Raw genomic sequence first — 20238 nt, forward strand, 5'->3', positions numbered from 1 at the left:
TGCTGTGGTTTCCTCCCACCATTCAAAACATACAGGGGTTGTAGGTTAATTGAGTATAATTGGGTGAAGTAAGCTCGTAGCTGAAAGGCCTGTAATTGTGCAACATGCTTTTAAAAAAAGTTTAATATTTGTATATCTGCATTTAATTACCAGTTTTGGATGAGGTCAAATTATTGAAAGACCACAGCACCAAGCATTGCTATATTTATATGTTGATTTTAAGTAAATGCAACTGTGATGCTTTCTTTAATTAACAGCTATGGGTGGCACAATTAGCGTAGCAACGCTATTACAGTATCAACGATAGTTCGAAACCACCACTGCCTGTCAGGAAGCTGTACATTCTCCCTGTGACTGTATTTATTTCCTCTGGGTCCTCCAGTTTCCTCCCTGGTTCCAGATGAATGGGTTAGCAGATTAATTGGAAAAGTTTCAGGCACAGGCTCTTGGGCTAGAAGAGCCTGTTACTATACTGTATCTCTAAATTTAAAAAAAAATACAAATCCATAGAGGCTCTATGGGAGCAATGAAAATGAAACACTTAATTGCAGTGGTTTCATTTTTCACTCTTCTGTCACTAACCTCTGGGCACAGGCCAGTTGTACTTCATGTACAATCTTCCCCCCTCCTGTATGATCTTGGTTCAAATGTCGACGAAGTGCTATTTTGGCTGGAGAAAATCTGGTGTAGTCTGGAAGAGAATGACTTGATGATCTGTCCATTTTGTGTTTGCTCATAAGGTTTGGGAGGCACAGCCCATTCTCCTGGTCTGGAAATGAAGTGCTGTATGGATTTTGTGATTTGGAAGAAGGCCGGCTTAAAGAACTGTGGATTTCAAAAGGAGTTGCACTTCCATTCATAGAGAGTTCAGGACTCAAACCATTTATGCTTCCCATTGGAATTTTAGGACATTCAATTTCAAGTTGGAATCTGTTTCTTTCTGCATCCATTTCATAATTCTTGTTTTTGTGACGTAGCTGAAGGGATACATCATCTGAAGGCATGTAGGATTTGAGCTGTATCAGTTCTTGCTGTCGTTGACACTTTTCCAATTCCACAATGCTTATCTAATAGTACCAGAGGAAAGCAAAAGACAGTTGGAAGTAAAAATATCTGTAATTCATCACTATTTTCCTGAACAATTAGAAACAGTTTCAAATACAAAATCTAAATAACTGCAGTTAGATGACAATGGAAGTTACATCAGCGACAATGGCAATTCAAAAGGAAACCATGAACCTCTGCAAAACGTTGCATTTTTAATACAGAAAACTAATGCTACTTGAACTTTGTGTTCAGGATACCCATCTTAAAATATTTCATGAAATTTAATCTAATCTCAATAATATGCACTAGAATAACCATCTTTTTCAACTTAAATATGGGTTTGAATGCCGTCCAAATCAATGGAATGAAAACCTGTTTCGGTATCAGTGGAATGAATGTGTCATATGACAGAAATTATAATTCATCATCAGTAGAACCAGCAGGCCAAAATAAAATGGACACAAATTTTCACCAGCTCTGTTATTTTCCAAAGTTTTATTAAATCTGTGGTAGTAAGTAATTCTTCTAACTCTATATTTCAATGGAATTTCAGTTACTTCTCGTCACAGCCGACGAGAAATATAATAACTTTTCCACTGGAGCATATGCCTGCAAAAAGCAAAGTCTTCACCCATGAAATTCGAGTGATCAGGGGTCAATCCTGAATACCAGTGCTGTCTGCATGTTCTTCTTGAGATTGCACAAGGTTTTCCCCAGATGCTGCTCCCTAACCCTCCCCAAACATCCCGAAGACACTTGGGTTGATAGGTTAATTGACCACTATAAATTTCCCCCAATTTGCAAGTACTAGATTCGGCAGGGGCAGTGAAGTTCACAGGTTGATGGGAATTGGCACAGGTTCAGTAAGCCTGTACTATGACCAAATTCACCAAGACAAGTAAGCTAAGGAATAAATTCACCAATGAGGCTCGTAGACCAGGGGATTGGATTTAACTAACATATAGAATAAGGATGTGTAGTCTTCCAAAGGCGCTATTTGCCTTGGCGAGTCTGTTGTCTATCTCTTTGTCGATCCTTGCATCAGATGAAATGGTGCAGCCGAGGTAGGTAAACTGGTTGACTGTTTTGAAGACTACACAAGAGAGTCTGGAAAAACAACCACCTGAAGAAACACACAAAGATCAGCGTGTACAGAGCCGTTGTCATACCCATGCTCCTGTTCGGCCCCGAATCATGGGTTCTCTACCGGCACCACCTACGGCTCCTAGAACGCTTCCACCAGCGCTGTCTCCGCTCCATCCTCAACATTCATTGGAATGACTTCATCACCAACATTGAAGTACTCGAGCTGGCAGAGTCCGTAAGCATTGAATCCATGCTGCTGAAGACCCAACTGCGCTGGGTGGGTCACGTCTCCAGAATGGAGGACCATCGCCTTCCCAAGATCGTGTTATATGCCGAGCTCTCCACTGGCCACCGTGACAGAGATGCACCAAAGAAGAGGTACAAGGACTGTTTAAAGAAATCTCTTGGTACTGCCACATTGACCACCGCCAGTGGGCTGATATCGCCTCAAACCGTGCATCTTGGCGCCTCACAGTTCGGCGGGCAGCAACCTCCTTTGAAGAAGACCGCAGAGCCCACCTCACTGACAAAAGACAAAGGAGGAAAAACCCAACACCCAACCCCAACCAACCAATCTTTCTTTGCAACTGCTGCAACCGTGCCTGCCTGTCCCGCATCAGACTTGTCAGTCACCAACGAGCCTGCAGCTGACGTGGACATTACCCCTCCATAAATCTTCGTCCGCGAAGCCAAGCCAAAGAAGGAGAATAAGGATGTTCTCCTGCCATTATCACCCCAATCAGAAATGATACAAAGACAAATTAGAGTAGAAAGACAACTCACTCAGCTTCTAGATATCAATGCACATTTACTTCCAATCCCATGATTAAATCATTTGAGAAGATCTATCTTTGGAGTAGCCTGTAATCATCTCTCACCTGTCTGATTAATAACTTTGCCAAACGGCATTTCCATTATTCCAAAAAGACATTGTTCATTTTCTTTCCCCCATACAATCTATATAGAACAGCTTGGAGTAATCCTACCTGAAGTTCTAAGCAGTGTCTCTGTTTTTCGGAGATCTGACTCTTCAAGGCTTGTTTCTCCTTCAGCAGGTTGTCCAAAGACAGTGATGACCAATCCAAATTAAGCTCTTCACATCGCGCTTTCAGCTGCAGAAATTATGAGCCATGTGAAAAACCTAACAACTGCCCCTCGCACAATTTTTGACAAGTTACAGCATCTCTTCAATATTTTAAGTCTATTGTCCTGGTATATTATGCCCCTCAAACCTGCTCCAAATTTAAAGCAGACTTTAAAATCATGTATTTGTTTTAACGATACAAGAGAAAGGAACACTGTTCATTTTCTACTTCAACCAACCCTGGCTCAGCAAATGCAAAGGAACTGATGATGATCGGAAATGTAAATGCATTTTTCATTGTTTTCCCTACCATTTTCTTAAACTATAAACCCTAGGCAAGATTTTTTAAAAATTTTTTTTTCAAGAACAAAGTAACTATATTTATCAGAACTGCTATTATGACACCTGCTTTCTAGTTTCAATAACCAATCCAACCCACAGAATTTTTGAAAAATGCCATGTTCTTTTTAAAATTGCATCCCATTCCAAGCCCTTCAAATAATTACCAGCTGAAGACTTTGTTTCCTGAGGTCACCATTGTCCTTTTCCAGCTGCTTTGTCTGTTCTTTTAGCTGCCTGTTGTGCGCAATAATCTCTTTCTGTGCTTGGAGTAAATCATTGAATGTCATGGCCTTTATACCCAACTGGAAGAAGATGCAAGGTGGCAAGTGTAAAATTTAAATGTTGTACAACTATTCTCAATTTCTCACTATTGTTCATACACAAGCACATTGGAACCTTATTCAATTATTTAGCAAGCTCGTACCATCCAAATATTTCAATTAATCTACAATCCATGTACGTTTTGGAGGGTGGGAGGAAACCGGAGCATCCAGAGAAAACCCATGCAGACATGGAGGGAATGTACAAACTCCTTACTGACAGCCCCAGATTCAAACTCCGGTCACTATAATAATGTTGTGCCTACTGCTATGCTCACCGTGCCACACCATCAAGTCATTTAGAAAAGTAACAATTATGTTTGGCAAATCCAAACACAAAACTGGAATTGAAGTAACTTGGTAACTTCCAATAAAGTATTTGTTCAAGGTAACTTATTAAATAATTTGATTAAATCGGAATTTGAAATCCACATGGATGTGATTAGCAAAATCCAATTTTAATTTACAGTGAAAGCAGCCAAGAACAAAAAAAGCTTGACAATAAAAAAAATTTGGCTTAGCAAATGATGTCAATTTCTTTAAAGTTAATAATCAGCACACATATGGTCATAAGTAAAAGAAAACTATTTAGAGGGATGGGTTAAGGGCTGAAATTGGGGAGAGAACCATTTCATCACACAAAAAAAAACAGCTAAATCTGACCTGGCAAATCTAGACAAATTTCTATAATCACACTCAAACAAGAGTATTTTGTTCACAGGTTTCCTTTTGACTAGTTTATGCACACATTACAGTACAAATATCTCATTATCAATGACAATGAGATAGACAACAGACTCGCCAAGGCAAATAGCGCCTTTGGAAGACTACACAAAAGAGTCTGGAAAAACAACCAACTGAAAAACCTCACAAAGATAAGCGTATACAGAGCCGTTGTCATACCCACACTCCTGTTCGGCTCCGAATCATGGGTCCTCTACCGGCACCACCTACGGCTCCTAGAACGCTTCCACCAGCGTTGTCTCCGCTCCATCCTCAACATCCATTGGAGCGCTCACACCCCTAACGTCGAGGTACTCGAGATGGCAGAGGTCGACAGCATCGAGTCCACGCTGCTGAAGATCCAGCTGCGCTGGATGGGTCACGTCTCCAGAATGGAGGACCATCGCCTTCCCAAGATCGTATTATATGGCGAGCTCTCCACTGGCCACCGTGACAGAGGTGCACCAAAGAAAAGGTACAAGGACTGCCTAAAGAAATCTCTTGGTGCCTGCCACATTGACCACCGCCAGTGGGCTGATAACGCCTCAAACCGTGCATCTTGGCGCCTCACAGTTTGGCGGGCAGCAGCCTCCTTTGAAGAAGACCGCAGAGCCCACCTCACTGACAAAAGGCAAAGGAGGAAAAACCCAACACCCAACCCCAACCAACCAATTTTCCCTTGCAACCGCTGCAATCGTGTCTGCCTGTCCCGCATCGGACTGGTCAGCCACAAACGAGCCTGCAGCTGACGTGGACTTTTTACCCCCTCCATAAATCTTCGTCCGCGAAGCCAAGCCAAAGAAGAAGAAAGAAGACAGTACAAATAAGCTTGTAAATAGATTTTATGGAGTACAAGCTTTCAAATGAGAAAATGACTTCTGCCTCAATTATGTATGCTAGATAGCAATAATATAGTAGAGCATCAACTTAAGTGTCTCAATTTGCTCAAAAGCCAGTTGAAATGCACTGGCTTAAAATAGCATGGTAATTGTTAATCTCTCAAACTTTTCAATTTTAGTTTTGCAAGAGCTTTATCTGCAAAATCTAAAATAAAGATTTAAAAATAAAAATTTGCATCTCTTCCCCTGCATTTAGTCCATCTTTATTTTTCTTTCTGCATATATTTCGGCATATAAGTCGACCAGCAGGTAAGTCAACCCCTTTTTCAGCCTCATTATTATATATCGGGTGTACAAGTCAACCCCTAAAAATTGTGTTGAGTGAACTGTTGGGCAGGCGTATAGGTCAACCCCCAAAAATCATGGTGACTGAGCTGTAGGGTATTGACTGAAGGTGGTTGCTATCGTGGAGGCTCCAGCAAAACGACATAAGTATGAAGCATGTTTTAAGTTAAAAAATAATAGCAATGGCCAAGAAAACCAACAACTCTTCTGCTGCAAGAAAATTTGATGTACATGAGAAGTTGAGACTAATAAAAATACCAAAAAGGTAATGTTCAATGAGAAGAGGAACCACTTGTTGGCCAAAGTTGGAAAATCACGTTGCAGAACGAGTACATGAACAGAGGCAAGATTGCCACATCGTCATGCAAAATAAAATAAGAACATTTGCACTGAAGTGGGAAAGTCGCACCCAGAAAACAGTAAAGATTTTGAAGCTGAAGTAGGCTAGTGCAACCATTTCATGAACAGGAAAAATCTAGTATTACAACAAAAATTGCTCGCAAACTACCAAAAAATCTCGATCATAAAGTTGTAAGTTTTCACCAGCTTATTATACAGAACCGGCAGAAATACCGGTTTGCATTGGCAAATAACAGAAACTTGGACAAAATCCTCATAAATTTTGACATGCTAGCCAATAGAACAGTGGAAAGTAAAGATGTGAAAAATGTACAAACCAGAAGTATAGGCCACGAAAGGACCAGTTTTACCGTGGTGTTATTGTGAGTGGTCGGCAGGACGAAGCTAAGATCCATGGTAATATTCAAACGCAAACTTAAACCCAAAATAAAATTCCCAGCAGATATTTTTTGTACATTTTCAAGAAAAAGTATGGATGGATGAAAATGGTGTAAAATTATGGATAGACAATGTGTGGAATAGGCGGTCAGACGGTTTACGCAGAGAATGGAGTTTGCTGGTCTGGGATATGTTTCGTAGTCATTTAACTGAGAACACTAAAATTAGATTATCCCGGGTGGCTTGCTATCTCTATTGCAACCTCTCGATGAGTGGCTTGTTCAAGCAGACAAAGACCACATGCATGAAGAATGGAGTACATGGATGACAAATGCAGAAAAATCATTGACAAAAGATGGGGCAATGCATACTGCATCACTTGATGTACTGTGTGACTATGCTCAAAGCATGGGATAAAGTGAAAGTAGAGACTGTAATAAAATTGTTTAAAAAGTGTGGTATCTCTTGTACAATTGATGGCACAGATGATTTATTGTGGAACACTGACGATGACTGAAGCCGCCTCATCAGATACAGACTGGGATCCGTATGATGACTGTTTTAACCACACATGTCAAACTCAGGCCCGCGGGCCAAATTTGGCCCGTGATATAATTATTTTTGGCGCGCAAGATCATATCAAATATGTATTAGAGCTGGCTCGCTGGCCGCCACGCCAGTATAGCGCATGCACACCTAATACTACAAATCCCAGAATGCTTTGCAAATGCGTTGGCATCAGCCCGCTAATCACCCCCACCTCCTCTCTTTACTTTCATTAGAATCTGTGACCTGTCGCCCAACTCACATGTAATAAAACCCCTTACGAAAAATGGCCAAACCAAAGACAGAAAACAGGACCTTTCAAGACAGGTGGGAGGCAAACTCTGACCCCAGACTTTGGTGAACTTGCATCTAAGAAGAGATGCCAAGTATCTGGTTTAGACCCAGGTGCATCAGAGTAAATCACAGTGTAAGCTTGGATTCATATTTTCTTTGGTTAACTTTGGACTGTTCATAGTTGAAAGATTGGATTTTCATTGAAGCAAGTTGTTATTTTTTTGACTTGTTGGCTTGTGAAAAAAAATACATTTTAAAGGAGCTTAAAGGCTATAGAGAAATATTATTTATTGAATATTTTATTTCTCATTTGTTAATGCTTCTTCTGGAAAGAGTTTAACCAAAACTATTATGAAACATTTATTTTAATAAGAAAAAGTTTAACATTACATATGTTGAAAGAAGAGAAAACATGCAGATGTTGTTGAAAATTTTCAATAAATATTTAGTTTGGCCCACGACTTTGTCCAAGTTTTTAATTTTGGCCCTCTGTGAATTTGAGTTTGACACCGCTGGTTTAAACAGTGAGAGTATGGATGTTCTTGCCACGATCTTTGCCTCAGACAATTACAGTGATAAGGATTCTAAATGTGTTTTTTTTTTCAATAAAATTTTCAATGAAAACTTGTTGTTGGGTTATTTTTTGTATTTCAAGGATCAACTTATATGCCAACCGGTTTTCAGGGTCGACTTCTACGCCGAATCGCCATCAAGCAATTTTTTTTGAGTTGAATTTAAGGTTTCAAAAGTATATTTGGCTTATAAGTTGACCCCATTTTTCGAGTTTCAAGATGTGACTTACATGCCAAAATATACAGTAAATCCAATTTATATTTCTAGGTTTATACCTCCTGGTTAAGACTCTGTGTGCTTCAACGAAGATTCCTCAAAACGTTTCGTTAAAGAGCCTCACTGTTTCTTGTCTTGCTCAGAGCCTCTGCAGAGAGTGCCACTCTGAAACAGACGCCAGTTAGAAAAAGTCTTCTCTCTGAATCCCATTAAAAACATCGGTGGCAATTGTCAGCGAGGTGCATGGCAAGTAAATGCCTTTCCTGCTAACTACAAATGCAGACGACTGCTTTCAGTATTAAGTTTCTGAGCAATATTTCACAACATGTCCCACATAGTGAGAAGCTAGACGGAGCTTCTTTCCCTAACCTACACTTCAACCAAGGATTTATACTGTGTACTGAAAACTTTCAAAAGTGAATGGGACTCAGAATTACAAGAATAGATTCCCAAGATGACAGCAAGATTATGTGTCTCCAATACAAACACAGGAATTAAGCACAGTCCAAATGATACCCAGTAGTGAGCTTCACAAGGAACCCATTTGCAATGTTAACATAATTGTATAATTTAGTAAATAAAGAAAACCCCGTGTTCAGGGTAATACAGATCTTAGCACGTAGCTTTATATTTTGTAGATGTAGCCATGTAACTTGTACCTCTTCGAGTTTTTGCTGAAAAAGAAGGCGGACCTCTTCTTTTTGCGTTTGACAATGTCTGAACAGCTGCTGTGCTGTCCCCGTTAACTGCATGTTCTTCAACTGCAAAAGAAACGACCATTATCTTTTCTCAACAACCAAAGTATTGTACTTCCTGAAATTTGTCCAGGGCAAAAAAAATTGCATCAACTGTTGGCCTAACTGGGCATTAAAGGCTAAAAGCGTGATTCTGATTTAATTTAAAGACTTCTGTAATGATGGTGGTTAGTAAATTCTAATTCCTACCAGTGCAATTTCAATTCTACCAATTCAGATATTAACTGGACTAACCAACTATTTGTTCTCCTGTGTCAATTGTGTTTTTGAATCCTATATCATCAATAAAAACCCGAAATATACACTGCCAGCAGTTCCATAGACAATTGAGACACCAGTTCTGAGGGAGATTTGCTTGGCGCAATATACATTTGTGAATATTACTGGTTAAATGAGTTAAAGAAAAAGTTATAACATTATGTTAGAAAAGTTTGTAAAACAGTAAATGTAATGTCTTGAATACAGAAGAAGGCTGATAATAAACAAAGTTGTCAACAGTGAGAAAGGATGTATGTGGGTCTGGATAGGGTCAGGAAGAGAAAACAATAGAGCTTTGGGTAAGCGAGTGAGAAATTAATCAACATAATGTGGAATGTATACTTGCTAATGCCTGTAGAGTTTTTTTTATATTTGCAATAATTAAATATATTTTACAATACTTTCATCGACTTTTAACAGCTATTTCAAATATCAGTAATGTTCAAGAAGCAAGTCCTTGAGAAGTTTGACGGCCACATCAACCTGTGGGTGTCTCCCTAGATCTCTATCAATGTAGACTCGCCCATAAGAGTATTAGGTCACCCAAGACTCTCAGTATTTGGGTTGAAAGTCATGTTCATGCATCTGCATAAAGCACTAGATAGTAGGAGAGTGAGCAATTTGTCCTCAACAAGTAAAGGAACTAACATTGCATATTACATTAATTATTCTGGACATCTAAATCATTACTCCCTATCCACAACCCACTCAGTCCATTAATTCTGTCAGTCATAGAACACAGAAACAGCCCCTTTGGTCCAACCTAGCCATGCTGACAATGGTGCCTTCCTCAGTTGGTCTCATAGCGCTGCATTTGGACCACATCGTTCTAAACCTTTCGTATCCACGAACCCACCCAAATGTCTTTTACCAGCCTCCACCACTTTGTCTGGCAGCTTGTTCCATACATCAAGCATTCAGTGAAAAAAACTTGTCCCCCTTAAATGGTTTTCCTCTCTGCTTAAACCTATGCCCTCTTGTTTTAGAGTCCCTACTTTGGGGTAAAATAAGGTTTCCTTGCGTTTAATTAGATCACCTCTCAAGCCTCCTACGCTCCAGGGAAACAAGTCCTTGCTTATCCAGTCTTTCCTTATAATCAAGCCTTCCAGACCCAGTAACATCATTGTGATTCTTTTCTGCACCCTCTCTAGTTTAATCACAACTTTGCTGTAGCATGGGCTGAAACAATCACAATATTTATGCTGCAATCTCTGCAGCATATACAGCTGTAATATTCCCGCACCCCCCCCCCCCACCACTCTTGCAGTCGATGCCTCACCCAATAAAGAGATGCTTTCTTCACCATCTTGTCTGTGTTGCTGCTTTCAGGGAATTATGTGCTTTTACCCCTGGATCTCTCAATTCTAGGATGGTCCCCAAGGCCCGAGCATGCACTATTCACATCCTGCCCTGATTCAAGTTCCAAAAATGCATCACTTAACATCGGAATTGAATCCCATCTGCCATTCCTTTGCCCATTTTCGCAGTGGATTTGGATCCAGGTAATCTTGAACAATCTTTTTTTCACTATCCACTCCATCAAGAACTTTAGTGTCCCCTGAAAATTTACTAATCATGCCAGTTTAATCCAAGTCGTTAATACGCATGATTAGCAATAGGGGACCCATTCAGTTGAATCCTTCTCAGACTATTGAAATTAAAGTTCAGTACATCAGATTAAAAAGGCATGGGAATTGAAACTTGCAAGACCTTAATCAGAGTATCTATGGGACAAGATTCTTAAACTGGTGAATACATCTTCAATATGTGCCCAACATTCATTAATCCAATTCAAAGTGGTGCATCGTGTTCACATGTCCAAAGATAAGATGGCTTAAACCTTTTCTAATATTAACCCTACTTGTGACAGATGCAAATTTGATACATTGACACGTTTTGGTCTTGTCCATCCTTAGAAATTGGAAATAAATTTTTAATATCTTTTCAACTGTATTTCAAGTGGAGCTATGAACCAATCCAATAACTGTTCTTTTTGGGGTTATTTGTACCAGACATGGAGTTTTTCTGTACCTTCGCAATGGGTTGTGGCCTTCTCTACATTGTTGGGTAGAGGAGCCATGGAAAGACTCTAGACATCCCACAGATATTCTCTAATATCTCTGTTTAAGTGTAAGAAAAAAATTAGATATCATGTATTTGATTCATCGGTGAAATTTGAAGATACATGTCAACCTTTTATGTCTAATTTTCATTTGATGTAAATACTTTTAATGTGCTTAGATGTAATTACTCTTCAAGATGAGATACAGTCTTACCTTTGTAATTTTGATTCATGGTATGAATCAAAAGCTACAAAATATATGTAACCCTTAGGATAAGATGCTCAGATTATTTTTTGTTAGTTATCTTTTTTTTCAATAAAGTACATTTGTGGGGTTTTTCTATCTATCTCTCTCTCTCTATAGAGATATATATATATATCTCTATAGATATAGATATATCTATAGATATATATAGATATATTTCTGCTTTCATCCAGTGCAGTGGAAGGGTAATCGAGTTTATACTGTTTGAAGTTTTACACACATACACACGTACGTGATATTGTATTTTCAGTTTTGTTCTCTTTTCTTCATTGTTCTGTATTTATTAGAAAAAAATAAAAAAGATTGAAAAAGAAAGCAATAGGGGACCCAACACTGATCCATGTGGCACACCACAAGCCTGCACTCTGCAAAGTATCCCTTCACTACCATCCTCTGTCTCCAACCATCAAGCCATATTTGTATCCAATTTCCAATTAACTAGCTCACCATGCATCCCATGTTTTTGAATCCTATATCATTAATAAAAATCCCAAAATATACACTGCCAGCAACTTAATAGACAATTGAGACACCAGTTCTGAAGGAGATTTGCTTGGTGCAATGTACCACATTTGTGAATATTATTGGTTAGATAAGAAATGTAAAATAAATTATGTGGAACCTCATCAAAAGCCTTGATAAAGTCCATATGTAAAAATGCCCCTTCATAAATAAAACAATTGAATTTGTGAGACACGATTTCCATGCACAAAGCCAAGTTGATTATCCAAATCAGTAGTTGCCTGTCCAAATACAGATAGATCACGTCTCAGAATCCCCTCAAGTAACTTTTCCACTCATGTTCGGCTTACTCCTGTAGTTCCCTGCCTTGCCCTTGCAGCCCTGCATTAAAAATGGCACAACATTTCCCCCTGTCCAGTTTTCCAGTACCATCCACAGTAAGAAAGACAAAAATCTCTATCAGGACCCAGCTATTCCTTCCCTTGCTTCCTACAACTTTCTAGGACACTTGATAATGCCCCGTGGACTCGTCACCTTCAAGTTCCACAAGACTGCCAACACACATTAAAGGTTTACTGTAATTTTATTTTGAATAAATCCAACTATATATACCTTTTCCTGGTCCAGTAACTGCTGCAAGTTGGTCTTGTACTGAGGTGTCTTCATATAAGCCATGAACTGCAGATACTGCAACCTGAAAGATTCTGGATTTGTTCAATACTAGTTAATATATTAAAATATAATGCATTGCTTCAGTCAAAACATTGAAAAAAAGATTTTTATTTTTGAGAAAAAATTTCAACCTCAAACTGCATTTTGAATTTAACAAATCCGGGTTTTGGTGGGTATACTGGTGAAGAAATCCCAGTTTCTATAATGAACAAGTTATGCTTTAATACTTAACCACAAGCTCAAAATGAAGAAATACAAGTAAATCTCTTTCAATGCAGGATCAACTTCTAATGACATTTACCTGCACCTCACCAAAAATCTTAACATTAGAGATATTGAAAGGCAAACAAAAACTGCAGTTCCTAGAGATCTAAACAAGAAGAAAAACTGTGGAAAGTATTGACTTACTGAATCTTTCCCATAAATTGCATGTCAAAATTTTAAAGCAAGCTTTTAGCAAAGATCAGGTAACATTCATGGGTAACAGCGTGTGGGATATAAAAGAGTTGTAACCACATTGCTAAAAAGGCTAACAATAAATAAAAGTAATCGTTCTGAACCATTTTGCCATATCAGAGACCTATCACATCTCAAACCAGTGTGTCACAAAGTAAGTGGTCCCTGCAGAAGGGTGGCAGGTCCCTTTTGACATCTAACCTTTTGTTGCTCCTAGATTGACAATACAAACTCCCTCCATCTAATCTCTACAAACTTGATGTCATACACTGCCCAAATTATTATTTTTACCACGTTTAGTTCACTTTTTCAGTACTTCATGACTAACACTTGCTCCTGGTTGAATCATGATTAGATTTGAAAATTCTCATTCTTATTTTCTATTCCCTCGTTCTTTCCCATCTCAGCAACTTACTCCAGCTCTTTAACTCCACTTTAAAAATATTCTTCCAGTACAGGTCTCTATCAACCCAGAATATAAAACCTCCATCTTGGCAAGTAAGTACTGCATTGTGCGATTTGTTCCCTTAACCTGCCTGCCACTCATCTTTATTTTTGGGCTTTGAGTTTCTCTTTAACCTTTACTCTGACCATTTTTTTTGGTCATCTGCCCCAATCTTTCTTTTGTGACTCTTGGACTGATATCATTCAGAACCCTGGGATGGTTTGAAGATGCTCTCACATAAATAAACTGCTTTTATTGTTGTGCCTTTGGTCTCCCAACCCAACTTTATTTTATTCTTCATGATTGAACTTTCAGGTGAAAGGAGACCAATATAAAAGTATTCAATCCTTGCCTTATCTTGGATGTAATGGAGTTAAAAATAAAATTAGTTTTACCAGTAGTATCCCATGCGGTTGGCCTAACCAGAGGGGGAAATACTTTTGTCTTGTAGACAGCAATCTTCAGCCGAGATCAAACGAAGGTTGCTCAGCGTCAAGGGTCTATCCACAGATTTTGCCGTATCAGAGACCTGTCACATCATACCAGTTTCTGGTTAATAATGTGTAAGGAATCTGAGAGATTTTACATCTGCCAGGTCTTTCAACATATCTTTAAAGAGGCGTAACAGCAAAAGGCTGAGATGATTTCACTATGTCCGTGGTTCCACTTGCCAATAATCATTTTAAATGACAAACAAACTAAGCTGTGCTACCGTGCAATGAGCTTTACCATTGCTTTTTGATGATCTGAATAAATTCAAATCCAAAGTTTGAGCAGAAACTGCAGTGTCCAGTGTACACAACTTTCAATCCATTATTGTAGACAAAACGATACGTGGGCTGCTAGTCAATCACCCTAAGTTCTGAACAACTTTAATTAGTGTTTCATTCATTGTAATTAACCACCAAAATTAAAGAAAAAAAAAGCACGTGCAAACCATATTTGACTATCAATGGCTTTAACATCAACTGTTCACTTAGCTATTAAAAATGTTCACTTTGGCAAGTCCACATGCAATATTATTTCCATGTTAAATAAAATTAAATAAATCTGTCATTGTTATTCAGATCACTCTTCAATCATTCCACACCTACCCTCTACTGCTTCCCTTTTTCATCTCTCAACCCAAAACAAGCAGTAGCTTAAATCACATCCATTTTATTTTAAATATTTTTTTTCTTTGTACTCAACTCAACAACAAAACAGCACTCAAAAACTTCACAAATTTAATCTCAAGTAGGATTCTAACGACTTTGTACAAAACAAATTGGGTACAAGTTCTCTTGATAATCATTCTATGCTTTCTTATAGGTTTCCACATATTTAGTATTAATGGAAAAGAAAAATCCATTTTATTAGGAATACTGATGACCTGCATCAATTCCTTTGGAAACTCAGGACACGTTACTAAATATATGCATTTAGATTTGTTGCAATGGATCCAAGATGGCTGCAGTTAACATTCAAATGGGTTGTAAGTTACAACAGCAGGAGGTCATGTAGCCACATTGAAAGCTGATCAATGGAGACTACTAATTAGATGAAAGCTTGTGATGGAAATGCAAAGGATAGGATCAGCTGGTTCTTGAATTTTGTCAGATGAAATACGAGAATTGAAGAACAGTTGTTACAAAAAGGGAAATTCTGAGTTACATATGCAGGTTTAAATCCAGCCATGTGCCACATTCAAAATTCTATCATAATCGAAGCCCAAAGATAGGGTTTATATTCTAACTTTATTATCTGTTGAAAGCAGCTAACATAAAGGACCCCCATCACCCTAGTTAAACCACTTCTCACTGCTACTCACAGAAGTAACAGAAGCCTGAAATCCTGAACCTCTAGCTCAAGAACAGTGTATTTTCCCAACAGCTGTCAGGGTCTTGAATCTCCCCTTACCACCCTAACGATAAACTACACCAGACCACAAAAAAAACTAGTCTGCATAATTGCACCATTTCATTTACAGAACATTTTTTCTTGCACTAACTGTAAATATGAATATTATATTTATCTCTTTTCAGACTGGGGTAATCTAATGTATATTACAGGGATATTGTAGATTTTGTTTAAACAAAAGTGCATATGTGCACTGTCTTTATGTGTATGACAATAAACTTATCATTAATACTGAAGGCTCAAATAAAGTTTTCCACAACAAAAATACTGAGGGCTCAAAAAATTATAATTTATGTTAACTATCAAAGAAACATAGGTGCTGAGACAAGGATGAGATTAACAGTCTTCTGTGAAACAGTGCGGATTAAACCCAGAGCAATTGGCTGACTTTGCAGGTCAAGACTGACAATTAAAACAAATATTAAAGCAATAAGTAGACAATAAACAAGTTAGGGAAATGTTGGAGGTACGATAATTTCATAAGGAGTAGAAAAAAACAAAATTAAAATTACAGTTAAGAGCAGCCATGAAATGCCAAGCAAATAGACAAACATCAAAATTTAGCATAACCCACCTAGCAGCTTCTGTAGTGCAGGTGGTGTAGGACCCAGTAAAAACTGATTGGGTGAATAGCGTTGCACTTTGGGAGGTAGTTGGTAAAATGGACTATGAGGTGACTTGTAAACATCTGAAAAACAAAAGCAATGGATGAGGTTTTCCTGAGCTATAAATGTTATAATTATAACTTACAATCAACCATGTGATTTAGCTAATGGCACACCAAAGTAGCTTTCTCAACATTATTGAAGATTGCCAAAAAGCTGAAGAAGCTCATTGATTAAATACCAAAATAAGTACTTAACTCTATCTGTCATAATTAAAGACCCAAATTAATACTCGTTAAACAAGACCAATGTCACAAGTTTAAGAAGTGCAAATAAATTTTAATTGCAAGTTATTATGGCAAAACAATGACAAACATGCCTTTCAGCCATATTTAACATAATTGCATTATCAATATTTTTATATAATTGACATAAACCAAAGCATGGTTCTAAGTCTGCCTAATTTCATGCAAGGTTTAGATACGCTATATTTTCACCAGTAAATCAATTTTTCTCTATCCCATGATGGTGGATATTGAATATTTATGTAAATAGAAGGATGGTGATTTTAATTTGAAAGAGTGCACTTTATACAGCAAAGATAAAGATACATAACCAATGTTGCAGGCTTGTTATGTATCTTTCCTATATCAAGTACATTGTTTGACTTGCTGAGTGTTTCCAGCTTTGTACTTTTACTTCGATCATGGTGTCTGCCAACTCTCGTGTTTTACTCACTTAGAAAATAGACTCTCAGAAATATGAAAAAAATGACATTAAACACTTCCCTGATAACTAATAGTAAATTTCAGATAAGACCACAAAATATGGGAACAGAAGTAGGCCATTTGGCCATTAAGTCCTCTCTGCCATTCCATTGTGAGCTGATCCATTCTCCTACTAAGTGCCATATCCCAGCTTTCTCCCCATAATCTTTGATACCCTTATTCATCTCCAAGATTTTCCAAAACTTTATCAGACATATCACACAATAGCTAATAAGACAGGACTGACAATGCTGAGATCTGTACACCAATGGAAACTATGAGGGATTTTCAATTTCTCCATAAATTAAGTCCCAACTACGATTAGAATACTGTAAAATCCCAGTATCTGGAATTCAAGCAAGTGGCAACCGTAAGCAACTGGCAAAAATAAATAAATAGATTTAAAGATTTGAATAACAATTTTAAATTGTAAAAGTAAATGTTTCATTGATCCACTGAGTGAAACACCTGTGCGTGTATTTGTTTAACGTGTACTTGATGTTGCACTCCTAGAAGCTAACGATGCTTCATAATCAACCAATTTCAATGGCATGGAAACCACGACGATTGGAGCTGATGGATTTGTTACAGCCATTGAGTTCAGAGTAACTTCGTCTGCCTACTCCATTGAGGACTTAGTTGGATTGTTTTATGTCCGAGACCTCACCCTCAACCTTACCACCATGGGTGACCCTACCAGACGGCATCACTCTCTGGATTACAGGACCACACAAGCTTCTCCACCACGTCAAGGTGACAACCCACAGAGAAGCCCTGCCTAGTAAATCTATCTTTATCAGTATTAAGTATATTAGTAAGGCCTTATCTGTAAGCCTGTGGGGGTGGGGAGCTAATTATGATGGCAGCATGTTTCAGCACCAGCAAATGGGGTTTGAATTTAAACTTAAAAATTTTAAGTTATAGGAATTAGGACCTGATTGAACTGAATGTTATATAATTAAAATCTAAAAAATGTTTTTTTTTATTATTTTACCTTTTGCATTGACTTTTAAATTGTTTCTTCTTAATGCAGGTATATGGGTTAGGCATTCTTAAGATTATGTCTCAGGAACCAAAAAATTTACATATCCGGCATCTGCACATCCCGTAGATGCTAGTGATTTTTACTGTAATTAGAAGCAATTTATCAGCAATCTATCTAGAACTGCATATGTTAAATGTATATTACAACGCCGATTATCCGAAATCAGATTCTCCAAAAATCCTCATTTATCCAAATGAGGTCCTCACAGGTTGATAAAAAATGTCACTTGACATGAAATTAGAACAATTGTCCTCGTTTCAAGTAACTTCCTCCCCTCTCTCTTTCCATTTCTTCTTTACCTTCCCCTACTGACTTTTCTCTTCAATCTCCCTCCCAAACTATCTCCCAGTTGGAAGAATTCCTTCTCCCGGTGCCATCAAGGAGAGCGGCCTCCCGGGCAGGAATGGGACCTCGGGCTCAGTGGCATTCCCTTCCCTCCCTCCATGGCACACTGGAGGTCAATGCCGACTCCAAACACTCCCATCAGCTACTACCGCACACCAGACTCCTAGGGGAGGAGTCAGAATTGAGACCAGCGTTGGGCGCTCCAGTGACAGGGAGACAGGAGCCTTCCAACTCCCCAGTGAGTGTTCTACCGGCTAGGGAAGCTTCCCTGGGGTCAATGGCATGGTGGGTTGTGTCATGGATTGGCGTTGGTGGTTGGGAGGTCCTGGTGATTGGCAGTGGCCAGCATTTTTTTAGGTGAGAATTAAACATTATTTTTATGCTTAAAATGCCTTTCCTTGTTGAATGTTGTTGTTTAAAAATTGATACAAGTGATTTGCTGTTGCTACTGAGGGGTTTTTAAAAAATGATCAATTATCCAAAAAAAAAGGTTTATCCAACATAGACCCAGTCCTGACCATTTTGGAAAATTGGAGTTGTATTGTATTTGGTTTAAAAAGACAAGCTAATATAATAATCATCCCTGAAGACTTCTTTTGGTGCCATTTATTGAACCAAAAAATAAAGGATTTCTTATTTGCCGATTCACACAGCAAAACAAAACAAAATTGACTGCTGAACTTACCCTGAGGCGAGGATGCTGACAGGGTTTGAGCATGTAAGAGATCCAGTGCAGATTGGCTTTTTTTTGTATTTCTTTTTGAAATTGCAGTGCTCATTTTCTTGGGGCGCCCCCTTTTCCTAACCGCAATTCTTTTGCCTTTATTAATTATTTTGCTCTTCCGTGGTTTTGCAGGCGAAGATGATTTCTTAATTCCCGTTACCCCGATTTTCTCCTCTTCAGGACCAGAATCCTACCAATGATATCATTACATTAGGATAGAAATAACAGTCCTTTTTTTTTTATTGCTCACTCAAAACAAACATCAAATTTCCAGCTAAAAAAATTTGGCATTTCACTGAAGGCAAATGTGTCTCCTAATATCCAATCACTAAGATAAATATAGCACTTCATTTAGTGCCTTATCCATAAATACCTTCGCTAAAATAACTAGGCTGTGTCTGCAACAGGCAGAAGTAAATACGGAGGAGAAGAAGAAAACAAGATACCAGCAAAAGGTTTTTCAATATAAGATGGCATCATTAAAACCTTAAATCCATCAGAAAAACAATTTCTCTGGTAAAGGTCTTACAGTGAAATATAGCCAATAATTTATTACAAAAAAAAATTCTGAAATTCAGGAAAGCGTTTAGAATCAGGTGTTCAGTGCCCTTCAGATGAGGAAGCCTGCCATCCTTGCCTTATCCAACAATGTGATTGGTCCAGGACCACTGAAAAAGTCCCACTCGCAGTTCAAGGATAAGTGGCAAATATTGGCTTTTCCACCAATCCCTAGAACCCACACATACCACTGCCCAAATAAAAACAAATCGGACATCCAACAGAAATGGGGATCGTTGCAAGCTGAAATGGATGACAAAGAGATTTACAGGCTTGATAAGAAACTGTAATCAACCGACCCAAACAGTGTTTCCAGTTGCCCTTTGAAAATGTGATAGGCTATGAAATGTATTTCATTAAATATACATCACCTTAGTTGGAGTTGTTGTAGTACTTTTATTCTCTTTGTTTTCCTTTTGTTGTCTACGTCTAGCTGCCTCTTGTTCCTCCTGTAACCAAACATCATAATTCAAATCATACTACAGAGTATAGATTCATAGAGTTATCAAGTTCTACAGCGCGGAAACAGGGCCTTGCACGTACAGACTGAACTGGATTCAGTCCATATCCACTAAAACCTTTCTTACATAATAATGCACACAATTTGAGATTGATCACAAATCAAGGGTGTCAGGTGTCAAATGAAATACTCAAAAGTGCTGGAGAAACTCAAGTGTCAAATGAACTTTGGAAAAACAGAAAACATCAAATTTCATTTGAACCTGCAGAAGACCAAGTGAAGAATATCACTCTGAAAGAACGGGACA

General features: G+C 38.3%; 1 protein-coding gene across 5 annotated transcripts in view; it reads right to left on the reverse strand.

Annotated features, from left to right (window-relative positions):
* The window catches only part of dot1l (DOT1-like histone H3K79 methyltransferase), a 79946-nt gene that overhangs the window by 24974 nt on the left and 34734 nt on the right, over nucleotides 1-20238 (reverse strand). For all 5 annotated transcript variants that reach the window (XM_069928727.1, XM_069928725.1, XM_069928728.1 and 2 more), the window contains 8 exons: nucleotides 19843-19920; nucleotides 18875-19103; nucleotides 16002-16115; nucleotides 12568-12659; nucleotides 8813-8914; nucleotides 3724-3861; nucleotides 3120-3245; nucleotides 583-1067 (listed from right to left, as the gene is read on the reverse strand). In XM_069928727.1, the coding sequence (XP_069784828.1) occupies nucleotides 583-1067; nucleotides 3120-3245; nucleotides 3724-3861; nucleotides 8813-8914; nucleotides 12568-12659; nucleotides 16002-16115; nucleotides 18875-19103; nucleotides 19843-19920 (1364 nt within the window). The remainder of the gene's footprint in view (nucleotides 1-582; nucleotides 1068-3119; nucleotides 3246-3723; nucleotides 3862-8812; nucleotides 8915-12567; nucleotides 12660-16001; nucleotides 16116-18874; nucleotides 19104-19842; nucleotides 19921-20238) is intronic.

This window comes from Narcine bancroftii, chromosome 3, assembly GCF_036971445.1.
Source record: "Narcine bancroftii isolate sNarBan1 chromosome 3, sNarBan1.hap1, whole genome shotgun sequence".
Classification (NCBI taxonomy): Eukaryota; Metazoa; Chordata; class Chondrichthyes; order Torpediniformes; family Narcinidae; genus Narcine; species Narcine bancroftii.